Source organism: Lampetra planeri, chromosome 32 (assembly GCF_965212315.1).
Source record: "Lampetra planeri chromosome 32, kcLamPlan1.2.h2, whole genome shotgun sequence".
Taxonomy (NCBI): Eukaryota; Metazoa; Chordata; class Hyperoartia; order Petromyzontiformes; family Petromyzontidae; genus Lampetra; species Lampetra planeri.
In genome coordinates this window covers 10,286,632-10,307,714 of record NC_136138.1, presented here as the reverse complement: position 1 = coordinate 10,307,714, position 21,083 = coordinate 10,286,632, and the positions used below count along the sequence as shown (strand labels likewise).

Below are 21,083 nucleotides of genomic sequence, written 5' to 3'. Positions count from 1 at the left end.
TAAAAAATGTTAAACTAAAAAAAAACACGTTTTAATGTTTCACCTCCGGCTCAATAACTTAAATAAATAGTAGTAATGCTGTACTTAATAAATAGGCAATGAATTAGGAATGATGTTAAAGCGATGCGCGCTCGGGTGACCGCGTGAGCTCGAGAGAGAGGGAGGGAGGCAAGAGACGAGCGATCTTGATCTGAAGCTTTCGTGAGTGCAGGAATCCATTCCCTTTGGTTCTTTCGGCAAAGTCACGTGGGTAGAAGAATGACAGATCACGACGTTTCGATCGCAACACAAGCAACCGTCATCAGGCGGGGACAACCACAGCAAGAAAGCGCCGAGGGGCGGGGGGAGCCTCGCCGCTGGGGGGCGGAGGGAGCCCCCGCGGGGGGCGGGGGGGGGGGTTCGACTCCTCGGCCCCCCCGGGGGGGGGGGCTCTCTTTGCATCGATGCGAAGCGTCTGGGCAGTGCAAGGCGCGTGACCGGCAGTGCAAGGCGCGTGGCCGATCACGTATCAATATATAAATATCGTCGTGGCTATTTGATCGAAATTTAAAAACTTTAAACAACATTTTTTTTCAAGTAATACGTTTCATCATCGGCTCAACACGTCATAAATAAGAACAATGCAATTGATAAAAAAAACTGTGCTTAATAAATACTTCGGCTCAAAACGTCATAAATAGTAACAATGCAATTAATAAATAGTAACTGTACTTTAAACGTAGACAATAAATAGGACTTTTTTTTTTAAACAATTCGCTTTGATTAAAATGTTCATCGAGTGCAGCATTGGGCCCGTATCGCGTCCGGGACGAAAGTTTAGGCACGTGACTTGGGGGGGGGGCCGGGGGGCTGCCACCTCGGAGGTCACCGCGCCACTGACCCGACACCGCCACGTGCGATGTCCCGGTGCGAACGAGGGGCTCGCCGGTCCAGCTGCACCTCAAAAGGAGGGGGCGATTCCGGGAACACCATGACAGGTGGCAACCTTTCCCACGCTGCACGTGCCGAGTTAAACGCAGGCACAACGAGAGGTATACTGGATGTGCTTCGCCGGGCGCGGACGCATTTTGGAATGCACAGTCCTGGGTGTTGGCACAGCAGCGGCAGCGACGGAGCGCGGCTCACTGCCGGGACTTTCTGGGCCGCTTCTCTCCACCCTGCCGCTGCAGCTTTCCGCCTCGCTGCTTCTTCGCTCCCGGCTTCCGCTTGCCGCCGCCGCCGCCGCCTCCTCCTCTGCGCCGACCGCCCGACGGCTTCTGGCGATCCGCGCGCTCCGTGCACGCGATGGGCAGCAGCTCCGTCTCTCGGAGCACCTTGCGGAGCATCGCCTCGTTCGAGGGAATCTGCGTCGACGGGGAAGAACGCGCGGGCGGACACGGTGAGCACATCGAGTTATCCCCGCCACGCCGTTCGGACAATTGTATTTACGGACGGCAGGCAATCTTGATTTGCAGCTTTTGTGACTGCAAGAATCCATACTCTTTGGTTCTTTCGGTAAAGTCACGGCATTGGCATTGTTGCTGCATTGGCATTGCTGCTGCATTGGCATTGTTGCTGCATTGGCATTGTTGCTGCATTGGCATTGCTGCTGCATTGGCATTGCTGCTGCATTGGCATTGCTGTTGCATTGGCAATGCTGTTGCATTGGCATTGCTGTTGCATTGGCATTGCTGCTACATTGGCATTGCTGCTACATTGGCATTGCTGCTGCATTGGAATTGTTGCTGCATTGGCACTCGTGCACCGCCCATGCTCCTGGTGCTGTTGATACACTTGGGCTACGCCCATCCACAAACCGTTCTAAACAGTTTGCCTTTAGAGGCTGACTCCTTTGCCTGATGACGACCGCTTGTGTTGCGATCGAAACGTCGTTATTTGTTTTATTTTATTTCTAACCACGTGACTTTACCGAAAAAACCAAAGAGTATGGACGCAAGGCAATTGACTGACCACGTAAAACCTCAAGGACGCGTTCCCGTGTGCGCGTTGTTGCTGCAGGGACTTGTCAAGCTCACCTTGAGTTTGGCATCAGCGAGTCTTGCCATGATTTTCTTGAATCTGGCGTCCTGTTCGCCTTCCTGCGTCGTTCCCTGTTGAAACAAAACCAAGAATCCAACGTCAGTGTCAAGTGTAACACAAACGTAACCTCACTCTCATTCAGCAGAAGTTTCGGGTAACTTCCTCCAGAGTCACAATCGGAGCATTGGCTGGCACTGCCACTCATGAACAGAATAAATGTGAGCCAAGCAGTGCAAGACATCAGAAAATTGAACTTCAATCCTTGAAGCTCTTAAGTCTGCAGTTGTCCAAAATCGTGTATCGTTCTTAGCCCATCGTCACTTGGAGCTCAATAACATGAGCACCTGCTTTGTTGAAGGTAAATGGTGGTTTCCTGATGGATTCGACCGAAGCCTGCCATAAAAAGAAGGAATTTCCATCACTGTCTCAGGATGGTCGAGGCAGATGGAGTCCGTCGCTCAACATCCCACGTAAGTGGCCATCATAGAGCTACATCTGAGATCCCTTCCAGTTGAACTCTGGTCCACGCACCGTGCGTCTGTGTGAGTGCGCGGTGTGGCCCTCTGGACTCACGCAGCTGGGTCGAACGAAGCTGTGAAATGTGCCTCGTTCCTTCTTCGCTTCCGTGTTGTTCATGAACCGCAGAGTTCCCGCTGCGTGGAAGGCGGCCGCGTACAGCTCGGCCACTGCCTTGCGGAAGAGGCACACGCTGGTCTCGTCTTGCTTCAGCTGCGGGGGAGAGAGGGGAGAGACGCGGTGAGCAAAGTGACAATCATCAGCATGATGATGATGACGATGATGACGATGTATTATTGATGGTGCATTGTTGAACACGAGCGAAGCCGAGCAATTGGCAATGCCAACGTACCACGTGGTGACGCATTTCATCCGTGTTGGGCAGGATCCTGAAGTTGTGCTGATCATCTGGGACCTGCACAGCACACGTGACAGCGCAGCGTTAGTTACACGAGCTGTGGTACTGCGAGCACGTGTCCCGTGGAGTGCACGCGCTGCACCATACAGGCTGACTGATCGTTCATGCAGGAAAAGAGGCAATTAACCGCTATCTGCAGGAGGTAATTGGGGGAGCGGTGGCAATTGCCGCTCGGCTAAGTCACGATTCTGGCGATGCGCGCTCCGCTCCACGCAATGCCCATCCTTCACACACCGCGACGACGAACCGGCTCAGAGACGCTCATTCATTCAATGTGCGACGTCACTTACTTGATTCACGACCTTCACGAGTTGCTTCATGTGCTCGCTGCTCAGAAACCCCGACGTGCAGATGTCCATTCCAATCGCCCTGGCGTTCGCCTGCAGGGCCATTGCGGCCACGAGGCACAGCAGGAGCGCGCACGAGCCGCGAGCTTCCATCCTCTTGGTGAGTGCTGGCGGTAGAAGTTGCCGCTGCGACGGTGACCCACGACGACGGCGACGACGCGATCGCGTTCACGGAGTGTCGATGAGTCGGGGCGAGTCGCCTTCAACCGAGTTGCTAGCGGAGAGTCACGCCAAGTATCCACCGACTGAGCTCCTCTCGCTGGCTTTGAGAGCTCCATGATACCTGCCTCGGCTTTTATATCGTCCACGGGTGAAACCCTCCGTCGGAAAGCCCGTCTAATCGAAAGTAGAGACGGCTGCGTTCGCTGCAGCGGTTTTCACCGTTGCGTCACGGCGGAGCGGATGGGAGAATTCCCCCCCACCTCCTTTCTCTCTCTTCCGTGCCGCTGCCGCAGCTGTAGGCACCGCCCCTGCTGCTGCTGCAACTCCCCCTGCAAACGGAAACCGAATATTGGCGGTGGCTTTCGAGTGACGTGGGGCTACCTGGCGTTGCGAGTGGGCGGTGAGAGAGTTCAACTTCCTTCTTTCTGCTTACTGAGCTGTCGCGAGCAACTCCCTCGAGGCTGGCTCCCCCTCCCCCCCACCGTCACGTGTGGCTGCCCTGTTCGCCGCAGGGCGTCTTGAGTGTCACGTGTCCCCCGGTTGGTTTCACTTCGAGACGTTCCCCGAAGCCGCGCTTGAACTCCGACAACACGTTCCGCTTCCTCTACTCGAACGGCATCGCGACGATGGTGGTGGTGGTGATCATCGTCGTGGTCCTAATCATGTTCATCATCGTAATCATCACCTTGATCATCATCATTTTTCCGATATTAGGAATCCACTGGAGCTATGCACTTTTATATCCGAATTGAAAACTTATAATCTTTAGAACTGCTTTTTGTCTTTAGTTTGTTCCCCCCCACCCACCGCCGCACCGCCGATTAGCACCGTGGGCGACGTACGGTGCGAAAGAAGTTCAACACACACACAAAATGTAGAGAATAATTCAAAGCGCAATGCATGAGTCGTGGATCTAACAACGCCAGCCAAGTTCACTTGTGCTCTTGTGTTGAGCGTGTTCATCGGCATAATGTCCGACGTTTCGCTTCACGCGCTGGCAGGGAACTTCTTCGGGCAGCAAACTTGAACGGCGGCAACTCTCCATCTCCCTTCGTTTAAGGTTTGCCGGCTGCTGGCGTTTGATGTAAGCCTGCCGATGTAGTGAATTTCCTGAAGTAGGTGCCAAGCACGCGGAGCGAAACGTCTGACATCACGCGGCACGACCCGAAAGGGGAGAGCTGGGCTGCGATTCGCCGGTGTCGTCAAACAGAAGTGTCGCACGTGTCACGGTGCATTCTCATTTCTACCCAGAGTGAGCACCTAGAGCCTTGCAGGGACGCCACGCATCGTAGAATACATCAGTCGATTTTAAGTGAAGTCATTGTGAGAATACGCAAGTTGGTATTATCGGTATCAAGGAACCTGCGGTATGAACACGACGTTTCGGGAAACCGCTCTCCTTCGGAGCAACCAGAAAGTGATGTCCGTATAGGATCGTGTCTCGTGATGATGAGAGGGTAAAGATAGAGGCGCAGCCCTGCAATGCGTTGCTCGCGGGACTGCTGGCGGACGGGCCTCCGCTGAAAGGAGCTTTGGAGAACTCCTTTCGACAGATATCTGTTAAACTTCCACGCAGGCCAGGCGTCTTGGATAAGTTGGGAGTACCCACACTTACTCCGATCAACTAACTGCGTTGTCACGACACGTGGGGGAAATGGATACTCTCAATGTACCGTGAACAACCAGACCACTTAACAGTGCCAATATCTCTTAACCAAAACTCTGATGGGTGCTGCTTTTAGTAATCGCGGTCTTGCGTTCGGAGGCAGCGGAATGGCACCGCGAGCCCTGCACCACCACCATCGCCACCACCACCACCACCACCAACATCTCCACCACCACCAACATCGCCACCACCGCCACCATCGCCGCCACCACCACCGCCGCCACCACCATCGCCACCACCACCAACAACATCGCCACCACCACCATCGCCACCACCACCACCATCGCCACGTGTCCTCGTCGCCACCACCACCATCGCCACCACCACCACCATCGCCACCACCACCACCATCGCCACCACCACCATCGCCACCGCCACCATCGCCACCACCACCACCATCGCCACCACCACCACCGCCACCATCGCCACGTGTCCTCGTCGCCTGCACGGCCGCGTCACGGCGAACTCTGCCGAGTCGCCACTTTCCAGACGACGTTCCTCTCGGGCGCGTTGCTCGCCACGCGACTCTTGAGGAAAGTTCGCGGGGCTCTGGGAAGGAGGCATCGTGGTTGGGAGGGATGATGATGATAGTGGTGATGGTGGTTGATGATTGTGGTGATGATGGTGATGATGCTCACCAACGGGCGAGACTGCTGACGGAACGGCAGCCAGTGGAGGGGGAGGGGGTGGACAAAATCGGCGCTTCCCGAGAAGAGCTCCACCACCGCAGAGATGGAGCGATGAGGCCGGCAGCTCTTGGGCAGCAGCAGTCAGAGGATGGGGTGAGGGCATCGCAGGAGGTTTTGGGGGCGGGGACGCTTGTGATGGGCGCCCACCGTGCATAACAGGTGTTATAGGTTTCGTTACTTCTTCCGGGGGGCAGCAGACGGCAGTAAAGCAACCATCCATTGTTGTACTGTACTCCTGTTGACTGCGCTCCTACCCGCCTTCACCAACCGGCACCGACCCGCGTGGCGAAGTATGGTCGCATAGCCTCCCACCACCAGCACGGCTTGGCGGAGGCCTTCATCCAGCAGTGGATTGACAAGCATGGCTGTGCACGGACGTGTAGACCACGTGGGCAGGTGTGCATTGTCTGGGTGTTTTCCAAAACGATTTCATCATCATCAGCGCTCATACAGCGCCCCCGTTTTACAGCAGCGACATATAACGACATGTAACGACAGGTAACGACGTATCACTACATGTAACGACAGGTAACGACATGTAACGCGCCCTGTGTGTGTCGCCCGGAGCGGTGGTGCAGTGGCTAGCGCGCTGCGCTACGAACCCGGCCACCCGAGTCCGCTCACAGCCGTCTGGAACGCTCTTCCTTCCGACATGAGGACGCCACTGGAGCGATGCACTTTGAAATCATCTCAATTGAAAACTCATTTATTTGGAACTGCTTTTTGTGTTTAGTTTGTTGTCCTTCACCCGGTAGGGCTACGAACGGTGTGAAAGAAGGTCACCAACACCAGTGGCAATTATCTTAACCGGTCCTGGGCCTCCCCTAGGTCGACTCAACCTCAAATTAGTACCTTGTACGAGGTATAAACATCGCCAGTCGGGAGAGAAAGGCGGCCGGGCGTGGTGCTGGCCACCCACCCCCTTTGTGTGCCGTGCCGGCCTTCCACAGGTGCTTCTCGCTAACAGCACTTGCCCCAACAACCTGTTAAAGGCTATACGGGGGGATCCTTGTCTTTGTGTACACTGTGAGGCATTACGAAGGCGGGATTCCAGGGAGTGTAAAAGCTAAGAGAGTAAGAGTGCAGTGATTGCCGTGTTCTTCTGCTCATGAGACGAGACGCAATTTGTTCCCGTCTAATAATCCGGCGTGCGTGCGTGTGCGCGTGTCACCGGATTTGTAAACGTGATTGACACAGGGCACACGGTTGGTATGCATCTAACCTCCCAGGGCTTCGTATAAACCTGGGAAGACGGGAATAGCGAGAATGAACTCGGATGAGTTGTCGTGGTTTTCCACGTGGATCGTCGGGGGGAGGGGGGGGCGGTGGTGTAGTGGTTAGCACGCCCCGAGCCGTGAATCCGACGACCTGAGTTCGACATCCGGCCACGACCAAACATCGGTACCGCTCCCGAGGGATGTCCCCTTTACCAGCGCGTGCTGGACCAGCGTGGTGAAGTATGGTCAGAGTCAGACGACCCGAGTGACCGACTCTGCGTGGGAAGACAGTCGCGACTCGATCGAGCAGCGGACCGACGACGAGTTGGTGATTTAGTGTCTCTGCGGGTACCGCACATCGCGAATTAGGGGCCGTCCGTAAATGACGTCACGCAGCTGGTGGGGGGGGGGGTGGCAGACATTTGTGACGATGTGTGACGAGGAGGGGGGGGGGGTTGAGAAATGTGACGTCACATCAAAATGAGCAACTTTAAATGAATATAGACAACACGTTCTACTTAATTAAATATACTTTTTAATACATGTTTTCTCCTACAACATCGGAGTGCAGCGCCACATTAAATACGCACTACAATGACAATAGTTTAAAGCGACTTGAAGCATGTTTTATTTGGAGGGGGGTGGCAGAGCTTTGTGACGTCATATTTGAGGGGGTGTCTGACTTTTTGTGCCGCCGTGTGACGAGGGGGGGGAGGGTCAAAAATCGTCCAAAATCGCGTGACGTCATTTATGGACGGCCCCTTACACAGCACCGCACTTGAACGTGAAAGGAGACTGGCGGTGTTGCTGTATTTAAATCGAAGCCGCCCCGTGTATCGATACTAAGACCCACGACCGTGTCCTGCAGTTGGTGAGCAAATTCGTTCGTGGCGTTGGTCGATTCTGAAAAATCAGCGAGCGGCTCAGTCGGCCGTAGCTGGTGAGATTTAAAACTTAACAGCTTAAATAGTCGCTCCAAGCCTGGGGCGTGTCATTCAGACTCTGTCTTCTCGACAGACCTGTTCTCCACCTGAGGACGGCTGCTTGCGTTGTGGCCGAAACGTCGTGAGAATTATTTAATGTTTTATTTTTATTATTTTATTATTTCCATTCTACGTGACTTTACCGAAAGAACCAAGAAAATTAATCCCTGCAGTCACGAAAGCTTTAAATCGAAACAAAACCATAGTTTAGTTGTATTTGTATATATCTTCATAGGGATTTGTGTTTAACTGTTCTAAACTTTGCACCCTTAGCGCGTGTTTGTATTGATTGTTGTGGTTGTTACGTTCTGACACCGTGCCCCTACTGGACACGTGTGAATAAAGAGCTTGATAGCTCATCGGATTCCTCTGCTGTAAACAAATATTCTGATTTGCCAAAGCCTTGCTGAGTCTCAACATTCCTGCTCAGGAGGCTCCTGCAGTACTGGAGTACTGCCTCGAGTACTGCCTAGCCTAGAGTACTGCCTAGCCTAGAGTACTGCCTAGCCTAGTGTCTAATTATAGACGACTGTCTAGTTTGGTGTCCCACACGGAGGAGCACCGCTCGGCATGTTCGCACCGGGGAGGAGGAGACGCGACAGAGGAGGCGGCTGCAGTGTTTATTGTGACGAGGCGCTCAGCGCGAACAGCAGCAACTCATTATCATCATCATCATCGCCATCATCATCATCATCGTTATCATCACCGTCATCATCATCACCATCATCGTCGTCATCATCACCATCGTCGTCGTCATCATCATCATACCACTCTTGTCAGCGCGATCGTACACCCGTCGCGGTCAGTTTACGACAATAAATACGGCAATTAACATGAACATAAATAATCATAAATTAACATAAATAAACAAACCGTACATTAAATAACAAATGTAAAACAAAAAAAAACACGTTTTAATGTTTCACCTCCGGCTGAATAACTTAAATAAATAGTAGTAATGCTGTACTTAATAAATAGGCAATGAATTAGGAATGATGTTAAAGCGATGCGCGCTCGGGTGACCGCGTGAGCTCGAGAGAGAGGGAGGGAGGCAAGAGACGAGCGATCTTGATCTGAAGCTTTCGTGAGTGCAGGAATCCATTCCCTTTGGTTCTTTCGGCAAAGTCACGTGGGTAGAAGAATGACAGATCACGACGTTTCGATCGCAACACAAGCAACCGTCATCAGGCGGGGACAACCACAGCAAGAAAGAGCCGAGGGGCGGGGGGAGCCTCGCCGCTGGGGGGCGGAGGGAGCCCCCGCGGGGGGCGGGGGGGGGGGTTCGACTCCTCGGCCCCTCGGGGGGGGGGCTCTCTTTGCATCGATGCGAAGCGTCTGGGCAGTGCAAGGCGCGTGACCGGCAGTGCAAGGCGCGTGGCCGATCACGTATCAATATATAAATATCGTCGTGGCTATTTGATCGAAATTTAAAAACTTTAAACAACATTTTTTTTCAAGTAATACGTTTCATCATCGGCTCAACACGTCATAAATAAGAACAATGCAATTGATAAAAAAAACTGTGCTTAATAAATACTTCGGCTCAAAACGTCATAAATAGTAACAATGCAATTAATAAATAGTAACTGTACTTTAAACGTAGACAATAAATAGGACTTTTTTTTTTAAACAATTCGCTTTGATTAAAATGTTCATCGAGTGCAGCATTGGGCCCGTATCGCGTCCGGGACGAAAGTTTAGGCACGTGACTTGGGGGGGGGGCCGGGGGGCTGCCACCTTGGAGGTCACCGCGCCACTGACCCGACACCGCCACGTGCGATGTCCCGGTGCGAACGAGGGGCTCGCCGGTCCAGCTGCACCTCAAAAGGAGGGGGCGATTCCGGGAACACCATGACAGGTGGCAACCTTTCCCACGCTGCACGTGCCGAGTTAAACGCAGGCACAACGAGAGGTATACTGGATGTGCTTCGCCGGGCGCGGACGCATTTTGGAATGCACAGTCCTGGGTGTTGGCACAGCAGCGGCAGCGACGGAGCGCGGCTCACTGCCGGGACTTTCTGGGCCGCTTCTCTCCACCCTGCCGCTGCAGCTTTCCGCCTCGCTGCTTCTTCGCTCCCGGCTTCCGCTTGCCGCCGCCGCCGCCGCCTCCTCCTCTGCGCCGACCGCCCGACGGCTTCTGGCGATCCGCGCGCTCCGTGCACGCGATGGGCAGCAGCTCCGTCTCTCGGAGCACCTTGCGGAGCATCGCCTCGTCCGAGGGAATCTGCGTCGACGGGGAAGAACGCGCGGGCGGACACGGTGAGCACATCGAGTTATCCCCGCCACGCCGTTCGGACAATTGTATTTACGGACGGCAGGCAATCTTGATTTGCAGCTTTTGTGACTGCAAGAATCCATACTCTTTGGTTCTTTCGGTAAAGTCACGGCATTGGCATTGTTGCTGCATTGGCATTGCTGCTGCATTGGCATTGTTGCTGCATTGGCATTGTTGCTGCATTGGCATTGCTGCTGCATTGGCATTGCTGCTGCATTGGCATTGCTGTTGCATTGGCAATGCTGTTGCATTGGCATTGCTGTTGCATTGGCATTGCTGCTACATTGGCATTGCTGCTACATTGGCATTGCTGCTGCATTGGAATTGTTGCTGCATTGGCACTCGTGCACCGCCCATGCTCCTGGTGCTGTTGATACACTTGGGCTACGCCCATCCACAAACCGTTCTAAACAGTTTGCCTTTAGAGGCTGACTCCTTTGCCTGATGACGACCGCTTGTGTTGCGATCGAAACGTCGTTATTTGTTTTATTTTATTTCTAACCACGTGACTTTACCGAAAAAACCAAAGAGTATGGACGCAAGGCAATTGACTGACCACGTAAAACCTCAAGGACGCGTTCCCGTGTGCGCGTTGTTGCTGCAGGGACTTGTCAAGCTCACCTTGAGTTTGGCATCAGCGAGTCTTGCCATGATTTTCTTGAATCTGGCGTCCTGTTCGCCTTCCTGCGTCGTTCCCTGTTGAAACAAAACCAAGAATCCAACGTCAGTGTCAAGTGTAACACAAACGTAACCTCACTCTCATTCAGCAGAAGTTTCGGGTAACTTCCTCCAGAGTCACAATCGGAGCATTGGCTGGCACTGCCACTCATGAACAGAATAAATGTGAGCCAAGCAGTGCAAGACATCAGAAAATTGAACTTCAATCCTTGAAGCTCTTAAGTCTGCAGTTGTCCAAAATCGTTTATCGTTCTTAGCCCATCGTCACTTGGAGCTCAATAACATGAGCACCTGCTTTGTTGAAGGTAAATGGTGGTTTCCTGATGGATTCGACCGAAGCCTGCCATAAAAAGAAGGAATTTCCATCACTGTCTCAGGATGGTCGAGGCAGATGGAGTCCGTCGCTCAACATCCCACGTAAGTGGCCATCATAGTGCTACATCTGAGATCCCTTCCAGTTGAACTCTGGTCCACGCACCGTGCGTCTGTGTGAGTGCGCGGTGTGGCCCTCTGGACTCACGCAGCTGGGTCGAACGAAGCTGTGAAATGTGCCGCGTTCCTTCTTCGCTTCCCTGTTGTTCATGAACCGCAGAGTTCCCGCTGCATGGAAGGCGGCCGCGTACAGCTCGGCCACTGCCTTGCGGAAGAGGCACACGCTGGTCTCGTCTTGCTTCAGCTGCGGGGGAGAGAGGGGAGAGACGCGGTGAGCAAAGTGACAATCATCAGCATGATGATGATGACGATGATGACGATGTATTATTGATGGTGCATTGTTGAACACGAGCGAAGCCGAGCAATTGGCAATGCCAACGTACCACGTGGTGACGCATTTCATCCGTGTTGGGCAGGATCCTGAAGTTGCGCTGATCATCTGGGACCTGCACAGCACACGTGACAGCGCAGCGTTAGTTACACGAGCTGTGGTACTGCGAGCACGTGTCCTGTGGAGTGCACGCGCTGCACCATACAGGCTGACTGATCGTTCATGCAGGAAAAGAGGCAATTAACCGCTATCTGCAGGAGGTAATTGGGGGAGCGGTGGCAATTGCCGCTCGGCTAAGTCACGATTCTGGCGATGCGCGCTCCGCTCCATGCAATGCCCATCCTTCACACACCGCGACGACGAACCGGCTCAGAGACGCTCATTCATTCAATGTGCGACGTCACTTACTTGATTCACGACCTTCACGAGTTGCTTCATGTGCTCGCTGCTCAGAAACCCCGACGTGCAGATGTCCATTCCCGTCGTCCTGGCGTTCGCCTGCAGGGCCATTGCGGCCACGAGGCACAGCAGGAGCGCGCACGAGCCGCGAGTTTCCATCCTCTTGGTGAGTGCTGGCGGTAGAAGTTGCCGCTGCGACGGTGACCCTCGACGACGGCGACGACGCGATCGCGTTCACGGAGTTTCGAAGAGTCGGGGCGAGTCGCCTTCAACCGAGTTGCTAGCGGAGAGTCACGCCAAGTATCCACCGACTGCGCTCCTCTCGCTGGTTTTGAGAGCTCCATGATACCTGCCTCGGCTTTTATATCGTCCACGGGAGAAACTCTCCGTCGGAAATCCCGTCTAATCGAAAGCTTGACGAAGTAGCGACAAACACCCGGGTGTCGTCTCGCTTTTTCGCTTCCGTCGTTTCGACTCCTACTCGTTTCGCTTTCGCGTGGGCGGGCGGAGTTTCTCGCGCCGACACCACGTGACACGTTCCTCCCAGAGCCAACGTTCAAGAGAGACTGTCATGCCCAGCGTGTCATGCCGTGGGTGTGTGGCTTTTTTTGGCCGCGAAGGATTGCATCGTCGGAATGCCGTGAGAGTTCAAAATAAACCGATTACCGCTGTCTCCGGGCTCTAAAAAAAGTTTGAAAGAGAAAGAGTGCACAGATGACCGCATTCTACAGGTTATAAGACATCCCCACCCACCACCCATCCAAGGTGATTGTGAAGCCAAAGTTGTGGTGCGTCTTATAATCCGACACGCGCGCGTGTATGTATGTGTGTGTGTGTCTTTGTGTGTGCGCAGATTTGTGAACTTTATTTACACCGGGCACAGGTTCGGGATGCGTCAAACTTATTCAGAGCCTCTTCTAAGCCGGAGAATATGGCAATCGCGAGAATGAACTCACACCAAGCCGTGCCACGTGCATTTACGCGTGGAATCACGGAGGGTGAGCGGTCGTTTGATAATTAATCGGCCACAGGGGACATCAGCGGCGTGTGTCATCCCTCGCCAGTCCTGAGCGATCCCCTTTCACCAACCCGCACTGGACCAGCGTGGTGAAGTAGAGTCAAACTGCCCCAATGACCAACGTTGGCGTGGGAAGACACTTCAAGAGTAGATTGTCAAAGGGTTAAAAACAATTCTCCCGAAAGAATATCTCCCGTAAAAAATATAAAAAAAATATATATTTCGACTGAAAAACATACGCATTTAAATATAAAAAAAATATATATTTCAACTGAAAAACATACGCATTTAAATATAAAAAAATTATATATTTCGACTGAAAAACATACGCATTTAAATATAAAAAAATTATATATTTCGACTGAAAAACATACGCATTTAAATATAAAAAATTATATATTTCAACTGAAAAACATACGCATTTAAATATAAAAAAATTATATATTTCGACTGAAAAACATACGCATTTAAATATAAAAAAATTATATATTTCAACTGAAAAACATACGCATTTAAATATAAAAAATTATATATTTCAACTGAAAAACATACGCATTTAAATATAAAAAAATTATATATTTCAACTGAAAAACATACGCATTTAAATATAAAAAAATTATATATTTCGACTGAAAAAACATACGCATTTAAATATATATATGTATTAGTTGTTTCAAAGTATATCACGAAAATTAGGATGCCATTGATTTGCTAAAGAAGGTATCCTTCGGTCTGAAGACTGTTTTCATGAGGGTCTCGCCTTCGGATGTTTGACTTCTTATCCGAGGAAGCAATGTGGACTCCACCTGTTGCATCTGTATGGGGATAGAGTGTTTCCCCCTCGCGTGCGTGGAGTTTTTTTTTTCTTCCGGGTGCTCCGGTTTTCCTCCCACATGCAAACACTCATTAATTAAACGATTGAATCTTGATTTGAAGCTTTCGTGACTGCAGGAATCCATACTCTTTGCTTCTTTCGGTAAAGTCACGTAACGTCGTAATATATTATTGTACGTTTTATTTTTCTACCCACGTGACTTTACCGAAAGAACCAAAGAGTAATTAACCGATTGATAATTCCTTGTATAGAGGAACGCAGAGCTTGGACAATTGTCATGGCCGGCTCACCGCGTGTTTACCGACTCTTCCCGCTTGTCTGTGGTTCCTCCTCGCGCCTCTGAGTCACTCGCTCGCCCTCTCTCTGTCTCTCTACGAGAGCGAGCGATGAATCGAGCGGCGCATTATAAGTTTACATTACTATCATCATCATTCTTGGTATTAAATCCGACGAAATGGGACGCGTTCCTGGTGGTTTTGGTGGTTGAACGTCGACGAGATTATTTGCACGCGAATCTTATCTCTGCCGGTGAAGTATTTACCATTGAGCATGGCGCGTGATTATTGTTTTTGGTCTGAGGCTCACAACAAATCCAACGACTCCACTACATAGACACATACTACAGAGGCAGTCAGAGGAACACGTGTGTGCGTGTGTGCCGCGGGACATATATTGAAGGTGGCCACCGATGTTACATTTTTTTTATTAATATGAATGAAAGATGCGGATGAAAGAGATACACAGACAGAGAGAGAGAGACAGATAGCTGGGCGGAAGTACTGTCGCAAAAAAAGCTGAAGTTGACTTTACCGAAAGGACCAAAGAGTACTGATAATGAAAGTCAACACAGCGCGTGACCGTGAGCAGGGCGCGCTGCCGGTTGGGGTCTCATTGGCGCAGAAGCTGCTGCTACGGGCACGGTTGGTCCACGTACGGTGTGAAAGACGTTCAACGCACAGTGCATACGCTGCACACGTGCGCACTACTTTCATACCGAGCGCGAAACTGACGAGTGTGGAAGGAGAGAGAGAGATGCGCGCTTGGGATTGTTTTGAGAGGCGGACAGGGGAGCCTCGTGGTTTAGAGAACGTACCCCGGGTGGAGCATTGATTGCACTTTGAGCTGTGAGTGCAGGAGAGTGAGATTTAGAACGGATCCGTCACGACGAGAAGGGATGATGGCCTATACGGTCGAGAATAATAATAATTATTCTCCAGATTATAAAGGGCCGTCCATAAATGACGTCACGCGATTTTGGACGATCTTTGACCCCCCCCCCCCCCAATCGTCACACGGCGTCACAAAAAGTCAGACCCCCCCCTCAAATATTACGTCACGAAGCTCTGCCCCCCCCCCCCAAAAAAAACATGCTTCAAATCGCTTTAAACTATTGTCATTGTAGTGCGTATTTAATGTGGCGCTGCACTCTAATGTTGTAGGTGAAAACATTTATTAAAACGTCTATTTACTTAAGTAGAACGTGTTGTCTATATTTATTTAAAGTTGCGCATTTTGATGTGACGTCACATTTCTCAACCCCCCCCCCCCCCACCTCGTCACACATCGTCACAAATGTCTGACCCCCCCCCCCCCCAGGTGCGTGACGTCTTTTATGGACGGCCCCTAAGACGCACTCCCCCCAACGTAGTTTAAATAAAGCGCTGGTGACGCGTCTTATAATACTGTGTGTGTGTGAGAGAGAGAACGGATTTATATGTATGTTAAACTTCTTTCGCACCGTACGTAGCCAACCGCGCCAATCTGAGGTGCGTGGGGAAGGACAGCAAACTAAAACACACAACGCCGTACTTAACAAAGCAGTTGTCAATGCAGGTGATTTTAAAAGTGCTTAGCTCTACTCGATTCCCAACGGAGCATTCCAGACGGCCGCAGAGGCTCATCTGCTGCGATGATGACCGGAGCTGGCGTGATGGTGGTGGTGATACGAAGATAAGCCCCTCCCTCCTCCTCCCCCCTTAACTTGTATTTAAGAGCTCGTCCCACCTGATGACGGGAGACTTGTGTTGCCTCCGAAACGTCGTGATTTATTATTTAATTTCTATAATTATTTGTATTATTTATTTGTATTGTTTATTTATTTTCCCTAAGTGACTTTACCGAAAAAAAACCTAAAAGTACGTGATACGCTCCTTGGCGACATCGGCAAAGGTTGTTTGTGGCGAATTTGTGGCCAAGCGCTTTGCGTTGCGCTGAGCGCGTGGGCCACCTTTTTGCGACGCGTTCGTTTGGCGAACCCGGTAGCCAATCCGGCTCGGCGAGCAGAGGGCAGATCCGGCGTGTTTGGATCTTGGAGGTTCCCCGTCACGACACGTGACAGAGGATGATGACGGTGATGTATCTACTGCGTATGATATATTAAGGTGGAGGCATGTTTCAAATAAAGTAATTCGCTGGCTGCAAATGATGACACTGGCACGTTATAGGAAGGCGTGCATGCAGTCGTGCCAGACACCATTGTCCGCGGTCGATAATAAACTCGCAGGCCTTGGTCGATCCACTGCTGCGTGGCGGGCAGGCGTTGTTGCCCAACACAGTATAGAACACTGGTATCATGCAAGCAGTACAGACTACGTATAAGTAGAAACCCCAACTTATCCGTGAACAATACCGCCTTAAAATGGCATATATGTATATATAAATGGGAAACGTTTTGGGTACATCATGTATGCACTGTGAAGAAGGGCCAATTCCCGAAACCTCAACTGTCGTGCATTTTTCTTTGTTCATTTAAGGCCGCGGTGTTATTCAGGAATGTGTTGAGTGACATTGTGTCCATTTATGCTCGTTGGCACCCACTTGCCGACACGACACCACCACCAGCAGCAGCAGCAGCATCGCTCGACGACAACTGGTATTTAAATCGCCTGCACCAGCGTCGCAGGCGGTGTCGCTACCGTGGTCGTCGTGGTGGGAAGAGCCCAAAGCGACTCGCATCAGCAAAGCCGGGGCAGTTATTCATTGCGTGGCCCGCGCCGTTATCAATGAGAGTATTGTATCTTGATTAGCGTATTGGTGTTCTTCGCCTTGGCTTGCAGGCCTGCACCCCGTCGGCTCGTGCCGGCCTCGCTTGACCCAACCACGTGTTTGAATATCGCTGCAGCACAGGCGACGACAACCCAGAACGCGACTTACACAGCCCCCCTCCCCCTCCTCCCGCGGTGTGTGTGTGGGGGGGTGCGTTTGCGAGATGTTGCAACCTGAAAAACGAGCCGCCAATTTGCTCGCGAAGAAACAGCTTTGAAGTTCCCACTCACGAGCTACAATTAGTGATGTGTCGAGGATGAAGGCGCAGCCCTGCAGTTGCCGGCTCGCGCCACCCTGCTGGCGGAAGGGCATTCGCTCAGCGGCAGCTCTAGACAGCCTCCTAGAGCAGCGGGTCTTCATCTTTACCTGCAGCCGTTGGTTCTCAATCGTGAAATAAACTATTTATAATGTTAATAAATGCGTAGGGTTTGATTAAACAAAGTAAGTTGTATTCTTGGTTCTTTCGGTAAAGTCACGTAGAAGGGAAATAATACAATAATAAAAATATTAAACTATAATTTGTGATGTATTACTTTATTATTTCCCTTCTACGTGACTTTACCGAAAGAACCAAGAACATGGTGCAGTCACGAAAGCTTAAAATCAAAATTTTAAGTAAGTTGTACTTACGTGCCCGTGTTTAATTTGTGTTTTCGATTATTTACATTCTTAAAAAAAAACGTCTGTCAATGTCTCGCACCCCCACAAAGGGCATCTCGCACCCCCAGGTTAAGAAGAGCCACTGAATTAGACTCACGGGGAGGAGCGGCGCCGAAGTGGTTAATGCACCTCCGTTTAGCACGGCTACGTACGCTGCGACAAAACACAGTTCAAGGTACGGGCGTGATGCGAACGGCTATAATTAACCGGCACACCTAAATTCCCAGCCAAGGCAATGCACACCTGCCCACGTGGTCTACACGTCCGTGCACAGCCATGCTTGTCAATCCACTGCTGGATGAAGGCCTCCGCCAAGCCGTGCTGGTGGTGGGAGGCTATGCGACCATACTTCGCCACGCGGGTCGGTGCCGGTTGGTGAAGGCGGGGAGGAGCGCAGCACGACAGGAGTACAGTACAACAATGGATGTTTGCTTTACTGCCGTCTGCTGCCCCCCGGAAGAAGTAACGAAACCTATAACACCTGTTATGCACGGTGGGCGCCCATCACAAGCGTCCCCGCCCCCAAAACCTCCTGCGATGCCCTCACCCCATCCTCTGACTGCTGCTGCCCAAGAGCTGCCGGCCTCATCGCTCCATCTCTGCGGTGGTGGAGCTCTTCTCGGGAAGCGCCGATTTTGTCCACCCCCTCCCCCTCCACTGGCTGCCGTTCCGTCAGCAGTCTCGCCCGTTGGTGAGCATCATCACCATCATCACCACAATCATCAACCACCAACTTTCCTCAAGAGTCGCGTGGCGAGCAACTCGCCCGAGAGGAACGTCGTCTGGAAAGTGGCGACTCGGCAGAGTTCGCCGTGACGCGGCCGTGCAGGCGACGAGGACACGTGGCGATGGTGGTGGTGGCGATGGTGGTGGCGGTGGTGGTGGCGATGGTGGTGGTGGCGACGAGGACACGTGGCGATGGCGGTGGTGGTGGCGATGGTGGTGGCGGTGGTGGCGATGGTGTTGGCGATGGTGGTGGTGGCGATGGTGGTGGTGATGTTGTTGGTGGTGGTGGTGGTGGCGATGGTGGTGGTGGCGATGGTGGTGGTGGTGACGATGTTGTTGGTGGTGGTGGCGACGTTGATGTTGGGGGGTGGTGGTGCAGGGCTCGCGGTGCCACCGCGCTGCCTCCGAACGCAAAACCGCGATTACTAAAAGCAGCACCCATCAGAGTTTTGGTGAAGAGATATTGGCACCGTTAAGTGGTCTGGTTGTTCACGGTACATTGAGAGTATCCATTTCCCCCACGTGTCGTGACAACGCAGTTAGTTGATCGGAGTAAGTGTGGGTACTCCCAACTTATCCAAGACGCCTGGCCTGCGTGGAAGTTTAACAGATATCTGTCGAAAGGAGTTCTCCAAAGCTCCTTTCAGCGGAGGCCCGTCCGGCAGCATTCCCGCGAGCAACGCATTGCAGGGCTGCGCCTCTATCTTAACCCTATCATCATCACGAGACACGATCCTATACGGACATCACTTTCTGGTTGCTCCGAAGGAGAGCGGTTTCCCGAAACGTCGTGTTCATACCGCAGCTACCTTGATACCGATAATACCAACTCGCGTATTCTCACAATGACTTTACTTCAAATCGACTGATGCATTCTACGATGCGTGACGTCCCTGCGAGGCTGTAGGTGCTCACTCTGGGTAGAAATGAGAAGGCACCGTGACACGTGCGACACTTCTGTTTGACGACACCGCAAGGCGTGGGGAGTGTTGCGCCTCCCGGCGAATCGCTGCCCAGATCTCCCCTCTCTGGTCGTGCCGCGTGATGTCAGACGATAAGAGGACCGGGCAATTACGGCATGTCGCCTGATGAAGCTGGTTGCAATCACCAGCGGAACGTCGTACTCAAATTGTAAATGTTGTTGTGGGTTTACTCTCCAGCGCACCGGTGTGCTGGAGTAGAAACTAAATGCCACATTTTTGTTTACGTGACAAACATTACTAATTGGCTGTGTCGGGTGGTGGCGGGTTTTACGACACATCCATGCGATCTAACCCCCCCCCCCCCCCCCCAAAAAAAAAAAACCTTTATTACGAACAACGTTGGTGCCGAAAGTCTACGCGCTAAAGATCAACATTTAGCTCGGTGGTTCAAAACGTGTATCGCGCTCGCGCACAGAGTGCAACTTTCCACGCGTCCCTTTTTTATTTTGTCGAATTCGTTCTGGCGAGGTCAGCATGAGCCACGTGCGACGGACGCGCTTCTGCGGCCGTCTGGAACGCTCTTCCTTCCGGTATGAGGAAGTCCACTGGAGATATGCACTTTGAAATAATCATCCAGATTTAAAAAGAAAAAATCGAATTTCTTCCAGAACTGCGTTTTGTGTTTAGTTTGTTGTCCTTCCCCCGCACCTCCGATTGCCACGGTTGGATACGTACGGTGCGAAAGAAGTTCAACATACACACATATAGATGCCACCCAGTGACTGGCAGCTACGATCGATTCGAGGCGACGATAACAACAACGGAGCGCGAACACGTGGGGCATTCAGCACTGCCATCTTCTGGACACACAAAGGCAAAGAGCCCCGTATAGCCTCAACAGACTGTCGGGGCATGTGCTGCTAACGAGCACTTATCAAGGCAGGCACGGCGCACGAAAAGAGGGGGCGGATGTCCGGCACACAATGCCCGACTGCCTTTCTCTCCCTACCGGCGCACCACGTGCTCATTTTAGGCTGAGTCGACCTCGGGGAGGCCCAGGAATGATGCAGAACACCCTCACCGACGTTGGCTGTGAGCGAGAATGGAACTCGGGTCGCTGGGTTCGTAGCGCAGCGCAGCGCCCTAACCGCGACACTACCGCAACCCCCCCACACCTCGCAACCCCACAACTACGCTACCTGGCAAGCCCTCGTGTTTGGTCACCCATCCAAGAACTAACCAGGCTCAATCCACCTTAGCTTCGTAGATCAAAGAGATGGGTCACGTTCAGGGTGATGTGGTCGTGCAGTGATCGTTTTTTTCTGCGTTATTAAGTCCACCACTCGTGCATCGCTGTGAGATATTCACTCTTGAAGCAATGGAGCGAGTCGCGCGCACGAGAGGAGTTGCGAAACCTGCAAACCATCCAGCGAGCGCGCAAGTCGGAGACTGGCGGAGACAATGGATTGGCGTTTGCCCTCAAGGCGAGTGCAAGGGGTCTTGCAACGTCTCGCGTCGTCGTCGTAGTCAGCAGCAGTGACGATCGCCGCCGGGCGAGGCAGGCAAAGAGAGGGTGGGGGCCGTCCACCGTGGAGACGGAGCTACGAGAACAGCTCGGGTACAGCTGCTGGGGAGACTGCTGCTGCTGATGATGATGATCATGATGATGATGATCATGATGATGATGATGCATGTGCGTATGCTGACCACCGTTCGCACCGTACGGAGCCAACCGCGCTGATCG

General features: G+C 52.1%; 2 protein-coding genes across 2 annotated transcripts; both read right to left on the bottom strand.

The window, feature by feature from the left end:
• Positions 1–1,216: 1,216 nt before the first annotated feature.
• Positions 1,217–4,172, bottom strand: LOC144729448 (uncharacterized). Its single transcript, XM_078609747.1, has 4 exons — positions 3,244–4,172; positions 2,888–2,950; positions 2,593–2,748; positions 1,217–2,090 (listed from the first exon to the last, which is right to left on the bottom strand). Exons 1-4 carry the CDS (start codon positions 3,391–3,393, stop codon positions 1,962–1,964), a joined length of 498 nt encoding a protein of 165 aa, XP_078465873.1. The 5' UTR covers positions 3,394–4,172; the 3' UTR covers positions 1,217–1,961.
• Positions 4,173–9,325: 5,153 nt separating this feature from the next.
• On the bottom strand, positions 9,326–12,799 carry LOC144729447 (uncharacterized). Its single transcript, XM_078609746.1, has 5 exons — positions 12,142–12,799; positions 11,786–11,848; positions 11,491–11,646; positions 10,914–10,988; positions 9,326–10,241 (listed from the first exon to the last, which is right to left on the bottom strand). Exons 1-5 carry the CDS (start codon positions 12,289–12,291, stop codon positions 10,020–10,022), a joined length of 666 nt encoding a protein of 221 aa, XP_078465872.1. The 5' UTR covers positions 12,292–12,799; the 3' UTR covers positions 9,326–10,019.
• Between the last annotated feature and the right edge of the window lie 8,284 nt (positions 12,800–21,083).

What these genes read in the sequence shown, in the direction of transcription:
- LOC144729448 (XM_078609747.1), bottom strand. Translation starts at nt 3,393, where the DNA reads ATGGAAGCTCGCGGCTCGTGCGCGCTCCTGCTGTGCCTCGTGGCCGCA. An exon ending in TCGTGAAGGTCGTGAATCAA is followed by an intron (nt 2,951 to 3,243) that starts GTAAGTGACGTC and finishes TGTGCTGTGCAG; the next exon opens with GTCCCAGATGATCAGCACAA. An exon ending in ATGAAATGCGTCACCACGTG is followed by an intron (nt 2,749 to 2,887) that starts GTACGTTGGCAT and finishes TCTCCCCCGCAG; the next exon opens with CTGAAGCAAGACGAGACCAG.
- LOC144729447 (XM_078609746.1), bottom strand. Translation starts at nt 12,291, where the DNA reads ATGGAAACTCGCGGCTCGTGCGCGCTCCTGCTGTGCCTCGTGGCCGCA. An exon ending in TCGTGAAGGTCGTGAATCAA is followed by an intron (nt 11,849 to 12,141) that starts GTAAGTGACGTC and finishes TGTGCTGTGCAG; the next exon opens with GTCCCAGATGATCAGCGCAA. An exon ending in TCGCTGATGCCAAACTCAAG is followed by an intron (nt 10,242 to 10,913) that starts GTGAGCTTGACA and finishes CCGTCGACGCAG; the next exon opens with ATTCCCTCGGACGAGGCGAT.